We start from the raw sequence: 19,924 nt of genomic DNA, 5'->3' as shown, positions 1-19,924 counted from the left end.
TTATTTTCTCTCAGCCAACCATCTCATGTTCCCTCTCTCCCAGGAACCAGGAGTCCTATGCGTGGCTTGGAAGCCAGCACAATACCAGCAGTCTTCTATTCAACTATGGACTTAAAATAGGCATACAAATAAAATACCTTTAAATGCAGGATACATTGGCACAATGTTGCTGGTAAGCAAGGCATCGTAGTGAGGTTTCTTTGCATCTGTCATAAAATCTGAAACAAAAAAGGGGCAATTAATTACATGGATTTGTTACTTCAAACTTGCATTTTCATGCTTTTAGTAATCAGTCTATTAACATTGAGATAGAGCTGACCTAACTTCATTTTCCAAAACTGTTGTGGGTGTGAGTGCTGAGTTTCAGTACCTGCCAGATTCCACCTAAAATAAATAATCTTAGTAGCAGCAGCAATTACACTTGTCAGATGTACAGTTGGCAAATTTCATGAGATTTAAAAATATCAGGACAGGCTTCTGAATTGTGGGGAGAGAAATAAAATTAACGAATGTCAGGCCAACTTTCCCTGACTGCAGAATCTAGGCTTAAATATAGGATTCTGTTGAAAAATTGCAAACTATGTTTGATGTGGATGTTTAAGTAACCTGCTACTTGGTATTCAATGCAGTGGAGTAAATAAAATACTTCCATATCAGGCCAGCAACAGTTCACAAACAATTTATCCATGCATACAGAGTGAATTTGCATTTTACAAGCTTGCTGGACTTTACTTAATGTCTACATGTCCCTCCCAGTTTCTTCTGTGAGATGCCACTTTAGAAGCATGATAAGTGCTTCAAAACTTCTGGGAAGTACTAAGTGACCTCGGACATCACACCAACTGCTGAAGCATCTAAAGTGTTTTCCTTGCTCATATGCAGAAGTGAACTGCAACAATTCATCAACTACTGCTTTGTATTCTGATTAGGTATCAAGAAAACCTACAAAAGACTACACGTGCTACATTACAAATCATGTACATCAGACATGCTATACAATGAAGACAAAGTACTTACTTGGAGGAGCAAGAAATCCATAAGTTAGGTGAGGATGATTGTTGTAAAACAAACAGGTCTGGTTATGATTCCGTGAAATACGAACATCTTTATGTAAACAGTTGGAGGCAGCTCCTATAGAAGAAATCCATTTTTCCTATTGAACAAGAAGAAAGTATCATTGTGAAACCTGACTTAAAATAATTCTCTTTGTATGAGGGACTGCAGAATTCTAAATATTTGGCTGCAGCTGCCTTGAAGAGTGTGAAGGGCTAAACTAAGATGCAAGAATTGTTCCTCTTATGTCAGTGGAAAACAAGCCCTCCCATCACTTCATATACCTTAGAAATAAAGTGAACAGAACTGCAGCATTTTAGTCAATGATAACATCTTCTAAAGGTGAATCTAGAGGTCCCCATTGAAGACAACCTGATTTACTGACAGATAGACACCCTCACATAATTGACAGATAGATGTGTGGACCACTTGTTAGAGTAACTGGTTGCTTCATGCAACTACCCTCAAAATATTTAGGATCAAGTAAATCTTCCCAAAGTTTAGCTAAATTTAATTATAACACTCATTATTTAAAACCTATGATTCCCAGATAATAATTTAAAAGTATTCTCTACTATCCTAATGCCTTTTAAGCATGATCTGGCTTCTAAATTTTCTGGAATTGCAAAGGCCAACTTGAAAAAAACTTTCATTCATCAGATCAGTGCTCTACTCTGAATAGATATATCTTAAGCATAGGGTTCAGGACCACAAAGACCAGCATTATTTTCACTGATTTCTTTTTTTTTCCCAATGAGGATTATATTCTGAGAGAAGGATCATATCAGGACATGAACAGTTCAAGATGGTTCTTAGATTAGTTTTTCAAAAGGATCCTGCCACATTACAAACTGCTTTAAGACTATGAAACATTGAGGCCAGTTTTAAGGACAGCACTGCTGTAGCACTGCTGCAGACTGCTGTAGCAGACCTATGCTACCAGTGCAGTCTCCTATATAGGGTTCAATACCAAGGGCAATGGACTCTTCACTTCCTGATGGATCTGCTCAATCTGGAGGCAAGACTGTTTCACTCTGAAAAATGGAAGAGTCAAAGCCAATCCTTATTGGCATAGCAAACCTCACACAAATTTCCACTTTGTATCTTATGTGGTTCAACTTAGTTCCCTAGGAGATAATATCACAGACCCATTTCAGCTGCAAAAAGACCTCTAAGACAATTGATTCCAGTAGTTGACTGACCATCACCTTGGGAACTAGACTATGGCACTAAGTGCCAAATCCAGTCCTTTCCTGAGCACCTCTGCAGATGGTGACTCCACCACCACGGTGACTCTTATCATGAGCAGATATGAGAAGCCATCAGGAATAACTGACACTCTAGATTTTTACTTTTCAAGGCTGCTTCTAATCTTTCTTCTTATACTTACATCTCTGCCAACAGTGTACGTGCTCCACAGGGCCATCCTGTAGTCCCTGCTGTACCCGCTCACGTAGCGGTAATGGTAAAGGAGGCAGTAATTATGTTTTTTCTGCAGAACCCTGGGCCGTCCGTAGGGTAAATTAAGTTCCTCTGTCTTCGCAACTGCAACAGAAATAGTGCTTATTGCTTTTCAATTAACACTGGTTGTTAAGTACCCTCCTATTTTATACACCTAAGGCTGCCTTAATTTTCAACAGCCAAGCAAACAGAAGTCACAGAAATGGGACAAAAAAATTTCATTATTGCATCAAAGGCATAGTTTCTATACTAGACAATAAATTAAGTGATGAAGGCAGTAAAAAGAAATTATTTAAATTTATACTACAAATCATGTATAAATGTAGCTTATGTACAAATTAAGCCTATATTTGAAAACCTTTTGTTGCTAAAAACAGGAGATAAATTCAAGTCACAAAGTTAAAGTCTTTGTTGACTTTGTGTTTCAATTTAAAATGTGGGATCTGCTTTTATGTAACATTTAGATGGGAGAGAAACCAATTCTGGTGATTTGAAATTCCTATTTCAGTAGAAACCACATTGTTGTATATAAAAATGCATTTAAAAGACTAGGAAATACAGAGATCTAAATAAACAATACAGTGAAGGATTGGATTGGATTTTCAGCTGTGCAAGGACTCATTACTTTGCCTTTGAAAATTCAAGTATCTTCAATCATTACATGACTAAAATTATAAAGCAGTTGTCAAAGTATATCTTCCATTAAATAGGTCCTCACCATCCACAAATAATTATGCAGTTTTAAGGCAAATGTATTACATGGGGAAAGAAACTGAGCAATAAATGTGCACAGTTTTTTCCACAGTACCAAAAAAAATGTGAAGATTATGACAGTTACTTCTCCACCCATGAGGGAAAAACAATTCATATTTTTTTCATTAAAGTAAAAATGCAGTTATAATTTTTTGTCCTTACAGACTGTCGAGTTGCAACAATCAATGAGAGAACATACAAACTGAAGTAACTAATAAACTCTATAACAGTCTTAAGGCACTTCTAGGCTGTTTAATATCTGATTAGTTCTTAATCAATATAATTCATAATGAAATTATTACTGTCAAAACAGGGCTATACCAGGTCTCACTGATAATTCAAGACAAAATCCTACTGCTTCAAAAATGTAGGTTTAGAGCTTTAAGCTCCTATTTCTACAAAAGAGAACTGAAATATGTTATTGTGTCTGGCCTTGTCAAGTTTCTTCAAAGCCAAGTTAAGCAAAGTCCTCAGAGATACTCAGAGTCTGTTTCAGCAAAATCCATGGCACACTTTGGAGAAAACACATTGTATCATTCTAACTGGATTTTATTTTGCTGCTCTCATGAGCATTACAATACTGAAAGACTTACTTTAAAAGCGTTCTGGGACATGTTTTAAAATTATGACCTGTCATTAGTGGAAAAGATTCAAGAAAGCTCTATCCACTCTTTGTTTCAGGACAAATGACACAAATCAACAGAAGCCTTGAATTAGCTCTGGATAAGCAGCAGCAAATACTGGACCCTGCCAGTAACTGGCATTTATGTCCAGTTCTTAACAATAGTGAGCTATAGTGTGGTGTTGCCAAATACAGCTTATTTGCATAAAACCTCCAAGGTTTCATGAACACACACACACCCACACCCACACCAGGCAAGGTCTCTATCAGCCTATTTCTGGCAGCCTAATCTTCTTGATATCATCTATTAAAGGCATTAGCACCTGGGACTAGGTTCCATTTTGATTTACAGTTTTCATTATTTACTTGCTGTTTTACCTGTTTCATGCTCAATATAGTTTATTTTGTTTTATGACTCATCAGCACATCTACAGCCTTGCAAACTGCAGCTTAAATATGGCACATGTATGTCCAGTGAATGGAAATTAAGTACAAGTAAAAGAAGTAACAACTCAAGACCACATAACAAACATGTAAAATACTCCTTATGCCTCATTAAAAGTATGCTGCCATTACAGGTATCATTATTTGCACTGATTTGCTATCAGGTACTTCCCCATACAACACTCTTGCTTCCCATTCTGGAATGCTCATTACTTCAGTACTAGAGAAGTCAAAAGTTACAGATAACACATATGCCATAAAGACACACGTATAAGGATACACATTTACCTGAAATGGTTCAGGAGGACTGTATTCAAAAACATGAGAATCATAGAATGGTATGGGCTGCAAGAGACCAAAAAGACCAGCTAGTTTCAACCACCCTGTCAAGAGCAGGGACATCTTCCACTAGACCAGGTTGTTCAAAGCCCCATCCAACCTGGCCTTGAACACTTCCAGGGGTGAGGCATCCACAAATTCTCCAGGCAGGACTCCAGTTCCAGCAAGTATTTCAAAGAATTTTCACATCATTTACTTGAGAGTTGCTCAGAAGTTTAAAAACATAAAATATTTGATGACTAACAAGTTTTGTTGTTGTTAGCTTTTTAATTTTATATTATTATTTGAAATTCTTACCTTCTGCTTCAGTAAGATTTAAACGCTGATGAAAATCCCTTATTGGCAAGCCCTATAATTATAAAGGAAAAGCAGTGAGATTCTACAAAGCATATTATGAGTTGGTACCATGCTTAAATGTAACTTCTGCCCTGAAAGTTATACATACACAGAACTCACTGACATGTACTGGAGAGGAACTACAGGGCATTTCCAGTAACAAAGTGGTTTTGCCACAAGCAAATCTACAGGCTTGAAAATCACAGTCCAAACACAATATTCACAGAACAGAAATTTCAACATTAATTAAGTGAGGCAAGCAAAAACTGAATGCTTTCCCTATCAAGCTTCTGTGGGGTTTTTCCAGGCTCTTCAGAGATTAATGTGACTTAACATAAGCAATCTGCAAAAAATTAATACACAAATACAGGATAGCACTCACTAACCCCAAGCAAGAGTTGATTTTGAAACCAATAGTAAGAGACTGCAAAACTATCTGGAGAATACAAAGTTTCACTCTTTAAATACAACACAGACATCTGCCTCTACAACTTTAACCATTTTAGTGCTTACCCCGGTCCTGCAGGAGCAGCCAAGGCTCACTGAAAAGGCTCTTTCTCCAACCACAGAGCACTCAGTAGGATGACTTGTTTCTTTGGGATGGTGGGGTACGTAAACAGGGTGCTTTAATAGATGGTTTAGACGTCCATGAGTTCCATTGTTTGGGGCTGGCTTCACACCGAGCAAATCTATGAAAGAATTCAAGTGATATTAAAAGGAGGAGAAAGATTGTCATACACAGCTGATTATATTGTGTTTACAAGTATATTATATAATATACTTACAAGTATATTATACTGCTTACTGCTCATAACACCCAAGAAGAAAAGCAATGCAACCTCTTTAAAAGGGGCCACACACATTCTAAGCTAGTCTTCAGTATCGCACAAACCAATGGTACTAACTACCAAGAAGGTACAACCTTCTTGTAAGGTTGAGCAAGTCACTTGAATACAGACACCAATCTCAAGCATTTGCAGTGCTCTTAAGCATTTTCTAGATCAAACTCTTTGGTATACTTTTCGTCTCACAGAAGCAGTATAGGTTCTAACCAGAAAGGGAAGTTGGCAGGAAATCATGGAAAACAGGTGAAGATCTCAAGGGGAATAAATGAACAGAAAGCGGTAGATCTAGCGACAGACTTTTGGAGAAACCATGAAATTTTGGAGAATGAAGATCAGGAATAAGGAGTCACAGTAACATTGTGTTTGAAAGAGGAAGGAAAGGAGGTTTCCCTTCATGATGGTAGAGAGATTCTGAAGTAGCCATTTTTAGTAGTGGTGAGTCAAAACACCAGCTCTGAAAAAGCCAGAGGAATACACGGTGTGACCAGTGAAAAAGAGATAGACAAGGTAGCCAGACCAGTAGATTCTAAACTGCTGTTAATCATTTAGAGATGGCCCTTTCTCAGAAAAACAATCAGCTGATTCGTGAAAATCAGCAGCAACTCTTAAGGATGAGTTTCTGAGAACACTTAACAATCTGTTATTAGAAGATTTAAAGTGTCCAAAAGATATTGTACTTTAGTGAACAAAACTGACCCCCATCCATTGTACTTACCACACATTAAATTATATACTTCAATGTTTTCAAATGGATCAACTTGAGTACCAAACTTGAATCCTGGTCCAAAACCAATAAAGATAGCCTAGGATTTACAGAGAAAAGTACAGTAGAATTCTGTTTAAGATGAATTGAAATGAAAATTATCTTTATACTCAGTGGGCATTTTTTTTTCCAATAACTTTATCTTGGAATCTTAATCTTTTTACCAACACAGTGTGTATCAAGTCAAAAGCATGTGTTTTTCTTTTTTTAAAAAAAGTAGATGTACAAGAATAATTTTTCAAAGTAGTAGAACAGTACTAGGAAACCCAATTCTGTCTCACTGTTGCTTTTAGCCATTTATGATGTCCCTTGTTCTTCTCTGCTTTTGAAGAAATTAAAAGGTATTTTCTTAAATGCTTTAAAAAAATTAATGGAAATGTTGATCCAAAGTAACTGTCACGTATCACATCCTGTAAACAATTTGGAAGCTTTTAACTTGGGCTATAAAAACATCTGTTGGTAGCAAAGCTTTAAGTGGTTTAAGCAATGGTAGGATCGTAGGCTTCCATGCCTGGTTTGCAGCTGTTCCTTCTTGCACCACTTCCCGAGCTGTACTGGACCTGATCCAGGAATGCTGCCAGCTCAAAAACCTTTCCTTTTTTTTTCCTGCTGGCTCTTTTCCTTCTGGCTCAATTTCCCAACCTACTTGACACTGAAGCCACACAAATGTTACACCAGGATACTGCAGGGTTTGCTGCATGAACAAAGAGGCAAGGGCAACAAATGCTTAAGCTCAACTGCTGCCAGAAACATTGTTTTAAAACTTGTCCTCAGTTATTCAGCTTATTTTAATGAAGATAAACAGATTGCACACCTCTGTGGTATCAAGATACTGATGGAGTTTTACACTGTATAGCTCGTCCCCAGATAAGATCTCCAAGCTCTTTGTGAACAATACAATTGTCTCAGATTTCATAGCTGTGTGGCAAAAACAGAGGCTAAAACTCAACTCTTAACTCCTTTTATTGAGATCAAAGCATAACACAGGGCATTATTTTACAACTGTTGATACTAGAATCTGCAGGCTAATAATGTACTCAACCAGCCTAATTTGAACCAGATGAGGCAGGGACACGCTACCTCCTTTCTGTTGTTTTTGGTTACAGAGTATGAAATACTGTTATGCTGCTATAATGGTAGCCACAAAAAGGATAAATCATATCTGGTTTAAGACTTTTTAGGGGTGCTATGAACTGGCAATCACAAGTGTTGCAAAAAGGTCTGAATAGAGTCAATCTACTGAAAAAAAATTTACACAGTCAAACTGCAGCAGAGAGAGATGGAGTACATATGGCATCACGTGGCTTGCTGATTGCAACCCATTACTAGAAACACTGTCAACAGGTTTTCCATTGTCAAATCAGGGAAGAAATATAAGCCTGGAAGGGTAAATTGATACAATAATAAGACTTTTTTAAAAACAGTTTGGTGCCAACATTATATAACTCTATGACACATGAAAAGAAAAAAAAAGGCTTTTAAGAAAGAAAATTATGAAAACAAGTTTCATGAGAAGACTTACAAAGTTCTCTTTATAAAAGTGTTTACACATATTCACTGTAATAGTTCCAAGTTCCTCACAATGGTTTGTGGATTTCAATCCTGAAAACAGCTTTTTGAAATCAAGAATATTGGCTTTCATTTTATTGATAGCAGAAACTAAGGCAGAGGATAGGTTAAGTGACTTTCCCAAATTAGTTGAAACTAAGGATCTGATTTCATGTTTCCCTATGATCTTTTCCCATTTGTCATTAAAGAGAAGTTCAAGACTCTCCTTATTTTTATGGGTTATCCAGCACATGACAATATCAGTCCTATAATTGTTTTATTTCTTTAACTGCAGATGAAATAATATCACAGACCCTAAATCAACCAACCAAATAAAAAAACAAACAAACAAACTCAACACTCAGCAAACACAGCATTTGGAAACAGAGGGAACTAAAAATAAGAGCTAATGTAAGTTTAAACCTCACCTGCATATTGGGGAAGCGATTGTCTGAGCCATGGAATCCACCTTTGCAGCTTTTAATCTCAAGTGGTTTTCTATTAAAAATACACAGTTTATATAACTCACAATTCACATCAGCATAAAGTACATTTAATGATGACGTATTTACTTCTCTGTTAAAAGATACTTAGAGAATTATCCATAGAGAATGAGAAGACTTTAGTGCTTGGAAAGAGAATGCCTTTAAAATCAGAATAGTAATTTTCTCTCAAATGTTATCCCTTTGGAATTTTCATGTTTCTATCAGAGTCATTTAAAGTCAAAGCACATGACAAATGAAAAAAAAATTCATTTCAGGCTAACAGATTTTCATTTCACTGTCACTTGAGTAACAACTTTACAGTACTTTAAGTATATTCTCAATATTTTTATGATAAAAAAACTAATCTAATTTAGATCATTGAGACAGGAATCTTACAGTCTAATAAAAACAAACATCCAACCTGTGCTGGGTCCATACACACTATGTAAACACTCAGTTCTATTAACCCAAACCTGATTTGCACAACTCGCACATATCTATAGTGTTACACAACAGGACTTATTGAAGAGGTGCACTGAAAAACTCTTCCATGATGAAAGCCCTGAAGTATCACAGAGGTGTTCAAAATTACCACTGTTCTGGGACTTGTAAATTCTTTAATTAAAACACAAAATAATTAACTACCATGGACTCAGTAAGTTCAATGACTGACAAGACTGATTTAATCTAGAAATTATTTACATGCTCTGTGTTCATGGAGTCACTTTGGAAATTCCTACAGCATGGCAAGATGTGCTCAAGCATCTGAGAGTGAGAACCTTAGTTTCTAACCTGCCACTACCTCCATACCCAGCAGGCAGAATATCAATAGATGCCAGTTTACAATTTAGCCTCCCCAGGCCAGCAAAATCTGCAGAAAAAAGCATGCATTGTTCCTTTGCAATCTCCCTTTGCTATGACAAACAAGAATATCACACTCTAACAGCTATCACTGAACTCTAAGCACTTGGAAGAGAAAACAATAAATTATTTGTAGTACAGTTGGGTACTGAGAACTGAAACTTACCGAGCAAGCTGCCACTGGGAGTCTAAATAAAAGTGCAGCGGTTCGATCCTGTCATTATAGGAATAATGGAAACGCTTGGGCAGCAGCTGCTTCATATAAGCTTTGAAAGGCTGGTTTGGTTTTATGCACTGAAATGTTTCAATTTAAACAAAATGAAATTTTGGTGAAATGAGTATTTTATGTCATGCACAGTTCTTACAAAGCACATCAATTGCAAATGATCTGCAATAACTTCCACTAAGAACAACGTAACTCCACCGGGTTTGGAGTCATAAGATCTGAGACATATGAATGAATACTTAAATCACAAATACTGACTGGTTTTGGATTCAATAGTTATTAAAATATATTTAATACTGCATTATGGACAAAACTTACAGCCTACAGTTGTATAGAACCAAACTGTACTGCATAGAATTAATAAAGGATTACACTAAGACATGAACATCACAATACTTTCACAAGTGATAAAAGATTGTCCAGGGCAAAAAAGTCTATTGCTCTGTAATAGGGAAGGTAACAGACATTTAGGATTTTTAAACTGATCACACAGGGACAAATAAACTTTTTTATGAACCAAGATCCATTAATGATTTTTAAAATGAAAAAAAAATACCCACAAAACAAAATCTCTACTGTAATATTGGAATTTTTGAATACTGAAGTAATCTATACAAACAGTATTGTTCTCACCAACAGCAGTGTCTGCACAAATGAGAGGCAAACAGATTACGGTGCAGGGATGAGAACGGAAGCCAGGGACAGAGCAAAAAAGCAAATTCATTACACTGCAACTGACACCCCCCAAAAAAAAAAAAAAAAAAAAAAAAAAAAAAGAAAATTTGATATCCTCTCTCAAAGCTCTTTATCAAAAAGGTATGAGCAAGAAAATCCTGTGTGTGTCCTGGCAACAGAGCTGAACTTTACACTGATGTGGCCCTCAGCTAGTATGGTCCAGATCCACAAGTTCTCCAGTTGGAAGAGAAACACGATACAGGGAAATGAACACAAAGCTTTAGTTAATGCACAACCCAGTAGCTGTATGTCATCTTATTAAATTTCACCTTCCCTGTGTGGAACTACTTTTGTTGTTGTTGCTGTTAACCAAAGGTCACACACAAAATCAATTAGGTTGGAAAAGACCTCTGAGATCATCAAGTACAACTATGACTAAACATCACCCTGTCAACTAGAAAAAATTCTTCCAGATGTCCAACCTAAACCTCCCCTGGTGCAGTATAAGATTATGTCCCCTCATCTTGTCACTGAATCGAAGTACACATAGTATATAAGTTGCCCAGCAAACAGCTAATGCTATAAAATACCTGTAAATATCAGCAGAAATTAAGCTAGATAAGATAACACTTACCGTGAGGTTTCTCACAAGGTCTTCATAATTAACTGGAAGAATCATATGTAAGTATTAGTCACCTAAGTTTAAAAAGATCAGATGTAAAATGAAAACATTCCCATCACATAATAGAAATTATAAGTTTCAGTAAGTTTCTGGGTGTAAGAAATTATTTTTCCAGAGTGAAAACCATATAGAGCAAGACAATCCCTAAACTGTCAAGTATTGCTTTTATAAAATTTCAGTTCAGCCTCTCTTCCCCTTGATTACTTATTTACAGCTTTAAATTTAAACTATATTAGTTAGACTTTAGTTAAATTTATTAGTTAAAAGTTAACTATACTTACATTTAAACTATATCAGCCACAGTTAGAAAATAATCCAAGAAGCAAGTTTTCAGAAAAAAGCAACTAAAGACTGTGTTAATCAAGGTGAATTTTTCTTTGCTAATAAGCCTTTAAAGAAAAATACACAAATGCAAAATATACGAGGACAGCAGTTTTGTTTAGCAAATATCCTTAGAAAGAAAGCCAAGCACCAGCTGGCTAAGTTTCAGATGCTCAGGCTCAAGCCAAAAGAGACCATTACATCATGTAATTTGACATTTTGTGTAACACAGGCACACTACATTTCACAGTTACTCTGTCCTGACTCTGATATCCAACACTTGACACAAGTACCTAAAGGATTACCCTGGCAATAGAACCATTCATAATTCCTGCACAGATACACGCCGTGCTACAAAGACAGCTATGCTCCTTCATTGTAACGGAGCACACATCTAAAGGAGATGTGCCACTTTTCCTGGACTTCTCCAGGGAGAACCTGACACTGCATTTCTCAAGTTCATGTTCTCCAAGTAAACATTTAAAACAGTTTAGAATAGCATCAAGCAGTGAAGTAAACAGGACAAAGTCGCTGGGGTTGAGGTCTAAAAGTTTTAAAGGGCACAGAGAACAATAATCTCGACAGAAAAATGACCCAACTCCCCCAAAAAATACTATGAAACATGAAGAATGCTCCTGAACTCAACAATAAAAAGTACCAAAAATTGCAGAGATTAAATGTTCACCTAAAATAAGACTGCTTAACAAATCAGAGTTTAAAATTTGTAAGTATTCATTGATTTTACTCAGTTTTATTATTTATGTTTTCTTGCAGTTTACTCAATTTCTGTCAGACCATTAGGCCAATTTTTTTGTAACTAGGAAACATAATAGTCAATATATAAATTATAGTAACAATTTAACACTTCTCTAAGACAAAAATATTGCAAATTTAAGCAAAACTTAATAAATTAGGGAATGAGGTGAGATGTGAAAGAATGATTTTTGGGCTGTCTTGTGCACAGGATCCTATTCAAAGGAATGCCATTCACAAGGCACGAGGCGTTTGCAGTTGGTAACTTTGAGGCAGCCCGCGAAGTGTTTTCATGTATTTGAATGTGGGATTAAAATATACTTTCAGACTTGGAAAGTCAAATGGTCTTTAAAAACACAAGTACACACACTACTCAGTATTTCCCCTTCATCATTGTCCAGATTGTCGCTAAGTGGCATTCACTCAAGTTTACTGATGGAATATGTGGATCCTAAGTTTGTATTTGAAAAGTACAAAAACATGTAACACAAGAACAAAAGTTAGTTTAGCAACTACATACAAGAGAAATACTCATCTGGAACATTATTAGGTCTTAGGCGAGCTGCAGGACCGGGTACAACTATGAAATCTTGGACATTGTCCAGATAGTTGTTCAGATATGCTGTTTTTCTGCAGCTCCCCACTTCCATCCCTGTAAAAGGAAATACATTTTCTTTTAAAATGGGAATATCAGTGTAGAGTCACCTTGCTAAGGAGACATGTAACTTTAATTGTAGAAGTCAAAAACACCGGAAAAATTACTATTTTTCTGATTTCTTACTATTTTTAAGTCTATTTAATTATTTTTAAATCTTACTGATTTCTTACTAATTTTCTTACTAAAATTACTATTTTACTGATTTCTATCAGCAATCCCAAAGTATCTGACCCAAGAAGACCATAATACCCACATACAGAAGACAAAAAACCAAGCACAGATAAACACTATCAGCCAATTCCGCATCTGAGAAAGACTGTTCAATTTAATAAATAGACAAACTTTCTTCTCTAAAGGGAAAAGAACTCTTATGAGCCTAAGAACAGGAGTAATATTAATTCAGCCCAGTATCCTACCTAATAATGTTCAGTACATACCGAATTATTGACTGGTCTTTCTCCCAGTGTTCTTTATCAGTTTTCAAAAAGTGGCTTTGAGTTGTTTATTGCATTTAAACTCCTACTTTAAATAATTCCTGGCAGGTTTATGCTCCATTAATGTCATAATTTTTAAAAGCCTGTACAGATATTTGCCTTGCATCATTTCCTGGGGCAAAGAGCTTTGCAAGTCAATTTTGTGCTGCATGACAGTGTGCTTATATTTAATTTGTCAAGAAAAGAACTAGGGGAAAAAAAGCCAAAATATGTAACTTATAGAAATAATTCCAGATATACAGAAAAGCTAGACAAGTAAATCAAAGTTTCATATTCACAGTCTTCTAATAACATATAAAGGAACTGATAATAAAAAGGAAGATATGGCTTGTCTTTTCAGTTCCTCAGCAGTTTATAAACTGTTGTTGTGCAGTGTAGTTAAAAGACAGAAGAAAATTAAATCTATTTTTTCACAGTTCACATTTTTTATTTTATTTCTTTCATTATCTGGTAATAGTCACAAAAGGAATTACAAATAAAATATGAAAAATACTTATTTCCTTCCTATATTCTCCACTTCTTTACCCCTTCATAAAATAGTCTGACTCTCTTTCATACTGATTATCTGTCACATCATCTTGATAATATATAACATATTTTATAGGTATTACTTGCTTTGTTAACCTTGCCAGAAACATATAAGTATAAATTCAGAATATTACTTTATAAAGACAGCTCTTCAAAGTTCTGATATATTTTATTAAATCAAATTTACCATGATCTGATATAAAAATGATGTTCAGGCATTTGTGCAAGTTCATTTGCTTTAGACCATCCATCAGCATCCCTACTATTTTGTCCACTCTCTGTAATGCCATAATGACCTGCAAGACAAAAATAGGAATGTGTAAAGTAAGTGTTAAAAATACTGTTAAATACGTCTAAATAAAAATGAGAGCCTGCAGACTGCATATCACCTGCACTGTTCAGAGTTACCTCCACCTACAAAAGATTGGCTATATCTGCGCTATACAGAACTTAGCCCAATTTTTTTTCTGCATACTGCACCATGACACAGCTTCACATTTTTATGTGCTATTTCAGTTGCAGATGCTTTAAAAGAAGGAAAAAAAAACCAAAAAAAAGCATCAAACAAAAAACACCTCACAGATTATAACCAGTGAGGGGGGTTTTAAAGTATGAAATTGAGGATGCTTGTTGCCTTGTGCTTGGGCACAACCAAGGACAGCAGGGAATGACAAAGGGTGTAGATACTGATGTGCTGGACAGAACAGAGGAAGCCAAGCCTGCAATACCCTTCCTCAAAGTTCCTGTTGGGAATTGAAGCAAACTGTCCTTGAAATTGTGCTCTGAGACCAGTCAAACAACTTTAAAGAAACTGAAAAAGCCAAACAGTGAACCACCAGTCTAGCACTGCTTGTGATCAGGGGTCTGGGGCCCTGGCTCACTTGCAGAGGTACAGCACTGGAGCTACTTTTGAATACTTGCGAGGTTAAAAAAAAAGTGTTTTCCAATAAAGTAATTCTGTCACCTTGCTGAACTACTAGTACAAACTGTCTTGCTTTGTATCAACAAAGAAGAGATGCTCCTGCAGAGACTATATGCAAATCCTCAGACTCTTTCTCTACAGAGCATTCCTGACATACAGAACTTTAGATCCACTTATTAAGCAAATAAAAAGATAACCAATTTAATCAAGCTCCCTATACTGCAGTTCTAATTACGTCTGCTACTTCCTTACACAAATAGCAACTACTCCCAGCTCAAGAGGAATTGGCAAGAGCTTTTTTACTCTTGTCACTACTGAAGCCAAATACCTACTTAGGACACCTAAACTCCCTGACTGTTCAAGATGGGAGAATTTTACAAAGGTCCTGAATTTCCAAGAACTTTTTCCTTTGAATTTTTCACTTTGGTATTTTAAAATGTAAAGCTATTCAGTGCTTTTTAAGACAATAGCAGTCCCAAAGGCTTCTTACTTATATAATAAATCACAGACTGTGATGAGGCCAATGTTCCTTTTATCTGTCTCTTCCTGAGAAGGCATAAATTACAACTGCAGGGAAATAAAGCCAAAATCCACCTAACCTTAGCACAGAGACTGGGGGGAAATGAATGACAATTGTATCATGAATACTTAACCATCACAACTTGGACATTGTTATGCAAACCTCTGTTCTTGCTAAATTGAAATTATACACATTTTCTGTTCCCATTCCCCTCCCCTGCCAAAAATCAATATGAACCATTAATAAGTAGGAGCAGATAAAAGAACATAATACCCAATCATACACTGATAATTTAAAAGTTATTGAAATAAAGAATATAAAAATTAGGCTTACTAAAAAAAAAATTAAGAAACTACAAAATTACTTACTCCACTGCTTACTGGTCCAAACTTATGGCCCGAGGAATCTGGTTCTTCTAAATACAGAGTGTAAAAGTGTGGTCTATATCAAACGGTACCAAAAATGTAATATTTTACATACATGTTGAGACAGTTTGAAGAGATTATATTTCAACAATGGAGATCACATATTGGAAACAACGCTGTCATTCAGAGGGAAAATACATTAAACTGAGAGAAGTAACTTAATATAAAAAGTTTTCAGTCATAGAAACAGGTTTGCACTAAATAATATTCTAACATTGTTAGAATAAAGCATAAGATATTGTTTAAAATAGAAATTGTGTTTACAAAGTAATTCATTGCAGTACCACTCAAACAGGAACTCACACTCACGAATGTATACCTACCTTTCATCTTCAGGTAGCTGCAGCCAGCGAAGGACAGTCACCACTCTTTCTTCAAACGGGATTGAGCTGCATCAAAATAATACAATATCAACCAACCATGTGTTTCCAAGAGCTAAATCTTTTAGCCACACATTACCAAAAAATCACTGTACTTTAGAAGAAAAAAAAATCCTTATAGGCTTTTTAGCAGGATACAAATTTGTCTATCCTAATTGCCTGATTTTACAGGAATTCATGGCCTGATCTGAATCTCCCTTGAATATTGTCCCCAATATGATTAGAATAATGCTCCCAGTAGTGCTTATGCTTGTTATACAAACCAAATAATTGGCCTCAAGGTGCAAAGTCACATGCAGGGTTTTATTCCTATACTATGTTTTGAAAAAATCCTAGTTTAGGAGTAGGGTTGGGTATTTTAAATTTAAATAGGTTGAATAAAAGTTTCTCATATTATGTTACAAAGTAGATCTCTAAATCAATTACTGAAGCAGACCAACAATAAGCACATTGACCTTTAACAACATGAGGCACCCACAAAGTAAGTATTCATGTTTAACACACGTTCAAGTAACAGTGCATCATCAGTTCCTAGGGAAGAAAATATAAGCAGCAAATCAAGAATCAAAAATTCCATCCTGTATGAAGGGTGTAAGAAGAGAAAATGATCCTAAAATAGAAATGAGAAGCCTGATTTCTTGGGCAAGATTTGAGATTATTAAATAAATGGTGATAAACATTTTCATTAAGCAGAAAATGTTTAACTGCCGTGAAGAGCAATCACTGACTAAAATATGAGTGCCTTAATATTTTCAAAATCTGCAATGAAAATAATTTTAAATTGGAATAGCTTACCACAATCAACAGTAAAACTTTAGTTTCCAAAGACAATATCATATCAAAGCCTGATCCATTCACTCATGAGAAGTTTGGATTGAAATATTCTACACCAGCCACAAAAGGTTTGTATAAATAGAGCACTAGAGCTTCAAAGCTGGTTATGCTTAAAGCTGATTTTTACACATCTTACCATTTCTTGAGGACGGAAAAGATAACTAAACACAGGCTCTACATTATACTGAAACAAAGTTAATTGGATCCTAGCTTTTTTCCCCAATGTACAAATTTATTTAGAAAAGCAGGGAAAAAGATATGCTTTCTCTGGCATCTGTCCCACTGCAATCGTTAAAGTCAAATATTCCTCTGAGACACAGGCATTTACATACCTATTGTATATTTCATACAGGTTTGGGAAGGTTCCATTCACTGCTACATCAGACCCAGGCCAGAAGAATGTCCCTGCTTTCAGCCCTTGGTACATGGCTGTGAGCCAAACCTGCCGGAGAACATTCACCATGTTAGCACCCGTCACCAAATCAGCCGAGAGCCCACCAGGCTCACGGCCCCCTCACCAACTGCACACCCTTCAGCAAGATCAGAACCCAATCGTTTCATGGAGCACTCCAGTCCATCTTGCCTGTTATCGCTATCTGCAGCCCAGCTGCACCTTGTAGGCTGATTCCTTGTGGCAAACCCTCGCATCCCTGCTGCTGCAATGCCACGGAGAGCCAGGACAGAGGTAGGAACCATTAGCAGAAATGCAATGGTAGAGCCATGGCTGAACACTGGGAAGGGGAAATGCCTCAGAAAACAGTGACAAAAGAAGGGGTGGGAATATTCCAAGGACATATGTCTCACACACTCTTGACATACAGAAACAGCATTTTGGTCAGTTCTTTTGATTTTACTGCTGCTTTCATGGTTTACAGATTTATACCTTCTGCATCTTTCCTGCCTTACTCATACATCACTCTATTCTCAGTGGCCTGCAAGTTCTACACCTGTGTGTTCTTTCCTCAAGGAAAAAAATAACAACCAAATAAAACAAAACAAACAAAACAAAACAAGCAACAACAAAGAAAAACCAAACAACAACCAAAAAATCCAGTCTTCCCCACACACTAAATATTTACATCTTGTTCCTTGCTATTCTTCAAATATTCTTCCTCAAATTTTTCCATGCCACTTAATTTCCAAGGCAATCTCATCAGTTTTGCCATAGGTATATGATCGAGCTGAGACAATTTATTTTAAAACCACATCTTTGGACTTATAAGTAATTTAAGCAGAGCATAAACCTTTATTAGTGCTTCTTATTACTCAATCTTCTTGGTCTGTTGATTTCCTCACAGAAGTTAACTGCAAGCCCACTCATAAAAACAGATGAAAATCTGGTAGCTAGATTAGCTATTTTAAGTCAGCATTCTCCTTAGGGAAAATTCCGTTTAAGTTCAACAAAAGCTGTTACATTTTGTTTCATTTGTTATTTTTTGGCTCTAGTACGGCAATTCCTAGCGGTGCTGAGTAACGCTTCTTGGCTGACTTAGATTTACCCTCAGTTCTCTTTCAACATCACTATGCATCCAAGCCATATTAAGTAACATAACAGGGTGATGCACATTCTCAGAAGGGTATTAATACTTACAGGCTGGCCTTGGTACCACTGTGGATTAAACTTCTCCTCACTTTTAAGGGTGAAGGACGCGTTTCTTTTGGGGTCATACATCTTATTATCAATTATACCATGAGATTCAGGATACAGCCCCTGTAATTGAGAGTATGCCTTGTTGCAATGCTCTAAAGAAAAAGAACCTTCCAGCTATTCAGACATGTCCTTTAGACAAATATATCCCTTGAACAGTCACTCTGCTGGTGACTTCTACTCCACCAGCAGCTCAGGACCCAAATTTAGCATCATCATCTCATTGCATCCAAGCCCTACCTTCCAACCCTTATTTGCTTCTCAGTGAATTTTTAATGAATATTAAAAATATTGGGCACTGTCCTTTGGGATCAAACTGAAATACACTGTTTGAATTCACACATTTGTTGTATCTTTAGTACCAAAGATAAAGCAATTACCTATGCTACACTTCTATCACATGAGCAAAAGCTCTGGTTCTAGAAAACCATTACATAAGCAGTCAAAGAAGTGCAGGCAGCAAGTGTTGGGTAGTTTTTGCAGACTTTGTGCTCTGTCTTTAATCAGACTAGCTCCTTTTTACACTTATAAGGGATAAAACACCACCACCATTAGGACCTTGCTACTTTTAACAAGAATGAGGAGTGGAGATAAACCTCTGCCCTGTACACCTCACATGGCTGCTGGGCGTGATTAACAACTGTTAGTTGCATATTCAGTCATAGAGATTTGTGAGGATTACACAATTAAGCACCTAATTCCTGACCTTATGCTCCCAACCAAAGGTCTTGACAAACTGGAAAGATAAGAAAGTGCAGATCCTACTATTTGATTGAATTTTAGTTGTGGCATGATGAAACTAAAAAGGATGTCCTGGATTCCAACACTGCATTTGTATTGAAAACATAAATTTTTATTTTTCTTCCTACATGCAAGAGGTGTCAAATTTACAAGATCAGCTTTGTGACATTTCTGTGCAGGCTTAGGTACAGTCCATCACACAGAGCCAATATCAGCATGATGCTAAAATCTCTCCTCTCATTTCATACCCTTCTTTTCATCATGCCAGGCTACCTTAATGAAGTGGAATAAGGTTGGCAACTTAAAGCAGTTAGGCTGCTCCCACTGCAAGAGTGGAAACTGCAATTTAGTGGAAATATTTACACAAATGAGGAGTTTTGAAGTGATGTGAACTTTTTGCTATGTGGGATTTTTCACAGCTACTCTTGGAGGACTGGATTTGCTAATATTAGATCTGGCCACTTAGCTGTGGTGTTTTATAATAGCTGTTAACCTAAGTTACCTAAATATAATACATAATTTTTCCTATTCTGAAGGGAAAGCAAATTTTAATAATGCATCAAAATAGACTATTCCCTTGGAGAAAACTTGATAATGAACAGTAGTG

At 36.3% G+C, this 19,924-nt stretch overlaps 1 protein-coding gene across 2 annotated transcripts in view; it reads right to left on the bottom strand.

Annotated features, from left to right (window-relative positions):
- ENPP1 (ectonucleotide pyrophosphatase/phosphodiesterase 1) overlaps nucleotides 1-19,924 on the bottom strand; it is a 53,738-nt gene that overhangs the window by 3,732 nt on the left and 30,082 nt on the right. The window contains exons 8-22 of one of the 2 annotated variants that reach the window (XM_038130978.1): nucleotides 18,520-18,639; nucleotides 17,261-17,370; nucleotides 16,038-16,103; nucleotides 15,658-15,730; nucleotides 14,035-14,143; nucleotides 12,688-12,819; nucleotides 11,046-11,077; nucleotides 9,677-9,804; nucleotides 8,593-8,662; nucleotides 6,569-6,656; nucleotides 5,522-5,697; nucleotides 4,970-5,021; nucleotides 2,444-2,598; nucleotides 1,018-1,153; nucleotides 138-218 (exon numbers count right to left, since the gene is read on the bottom strand). In XM_038130978.1, coding sequence (XP_037986906.1) covers nucleotides 138-218; nucleotides 1,018-1,153; nucleotides 2,444-2,598; nucleotides 4,970-5,021; nucleotides 5,522-5,697; nucleotides 6,569-6,656; nucleotides 8,593-8,662; nucleotides 9,677-9,804; nucleotides 11,046-11,077; nucleotides 12,688-12,819; nucleotides 14,035-14,143; nucleotides 15,658-15,730; nucleotides 16,038-16,103; nucleotides 17,261-17,370; nucleotides 18,520-18,639 — 1,528 coding nt within the window. Of the gene's footprint in view, nucleotides 1-137; nucleotides 219-1,017; nucleotides 1,154-2,443; nucleotides 2,599-4,621; nucleotides 4,679-4,969; nucleotides 5,022-5,521; nucleotides 5,698-6,568; nucleotides 6,657-8,592; nucleotides 8,663-9,676; nucleotides 9,805-11,045; nucleotides 11,078-12,687; nucleotides 12,820-14,034; nucleotides 14,144-15,657; nucleotides 15,731-16,037; nucleotides 16,104-17,260; nucleotides 17,371-18,519; nucleotides 18,640-19,924 lie in introns of those variants that run through there. The other variant, XM_038130979.1, reaches the window with a different exon arrangement.

Source organism: Motacilla alba, chromosome 3 (genome assembly GCF_015832195.1).
Source record: "Motacilla alba alba isolate MOTALB_02 chromosome 3, Motacilla_alba_V1.0_pri, whole genome shotgun sequence".
Classification (NCBI taxonomy): domain Eukaryota; kingdom Metazoa; phylum Chordata; class Aves; order Passeriformes; family Motacillidae; genus Motacilla; species Motacilla alba.
The sequence above is the reverse complement of the archived record's forward strand: the minus strand, read 5'-3'. Positions and strand labels throughout refer to the sequence as shown.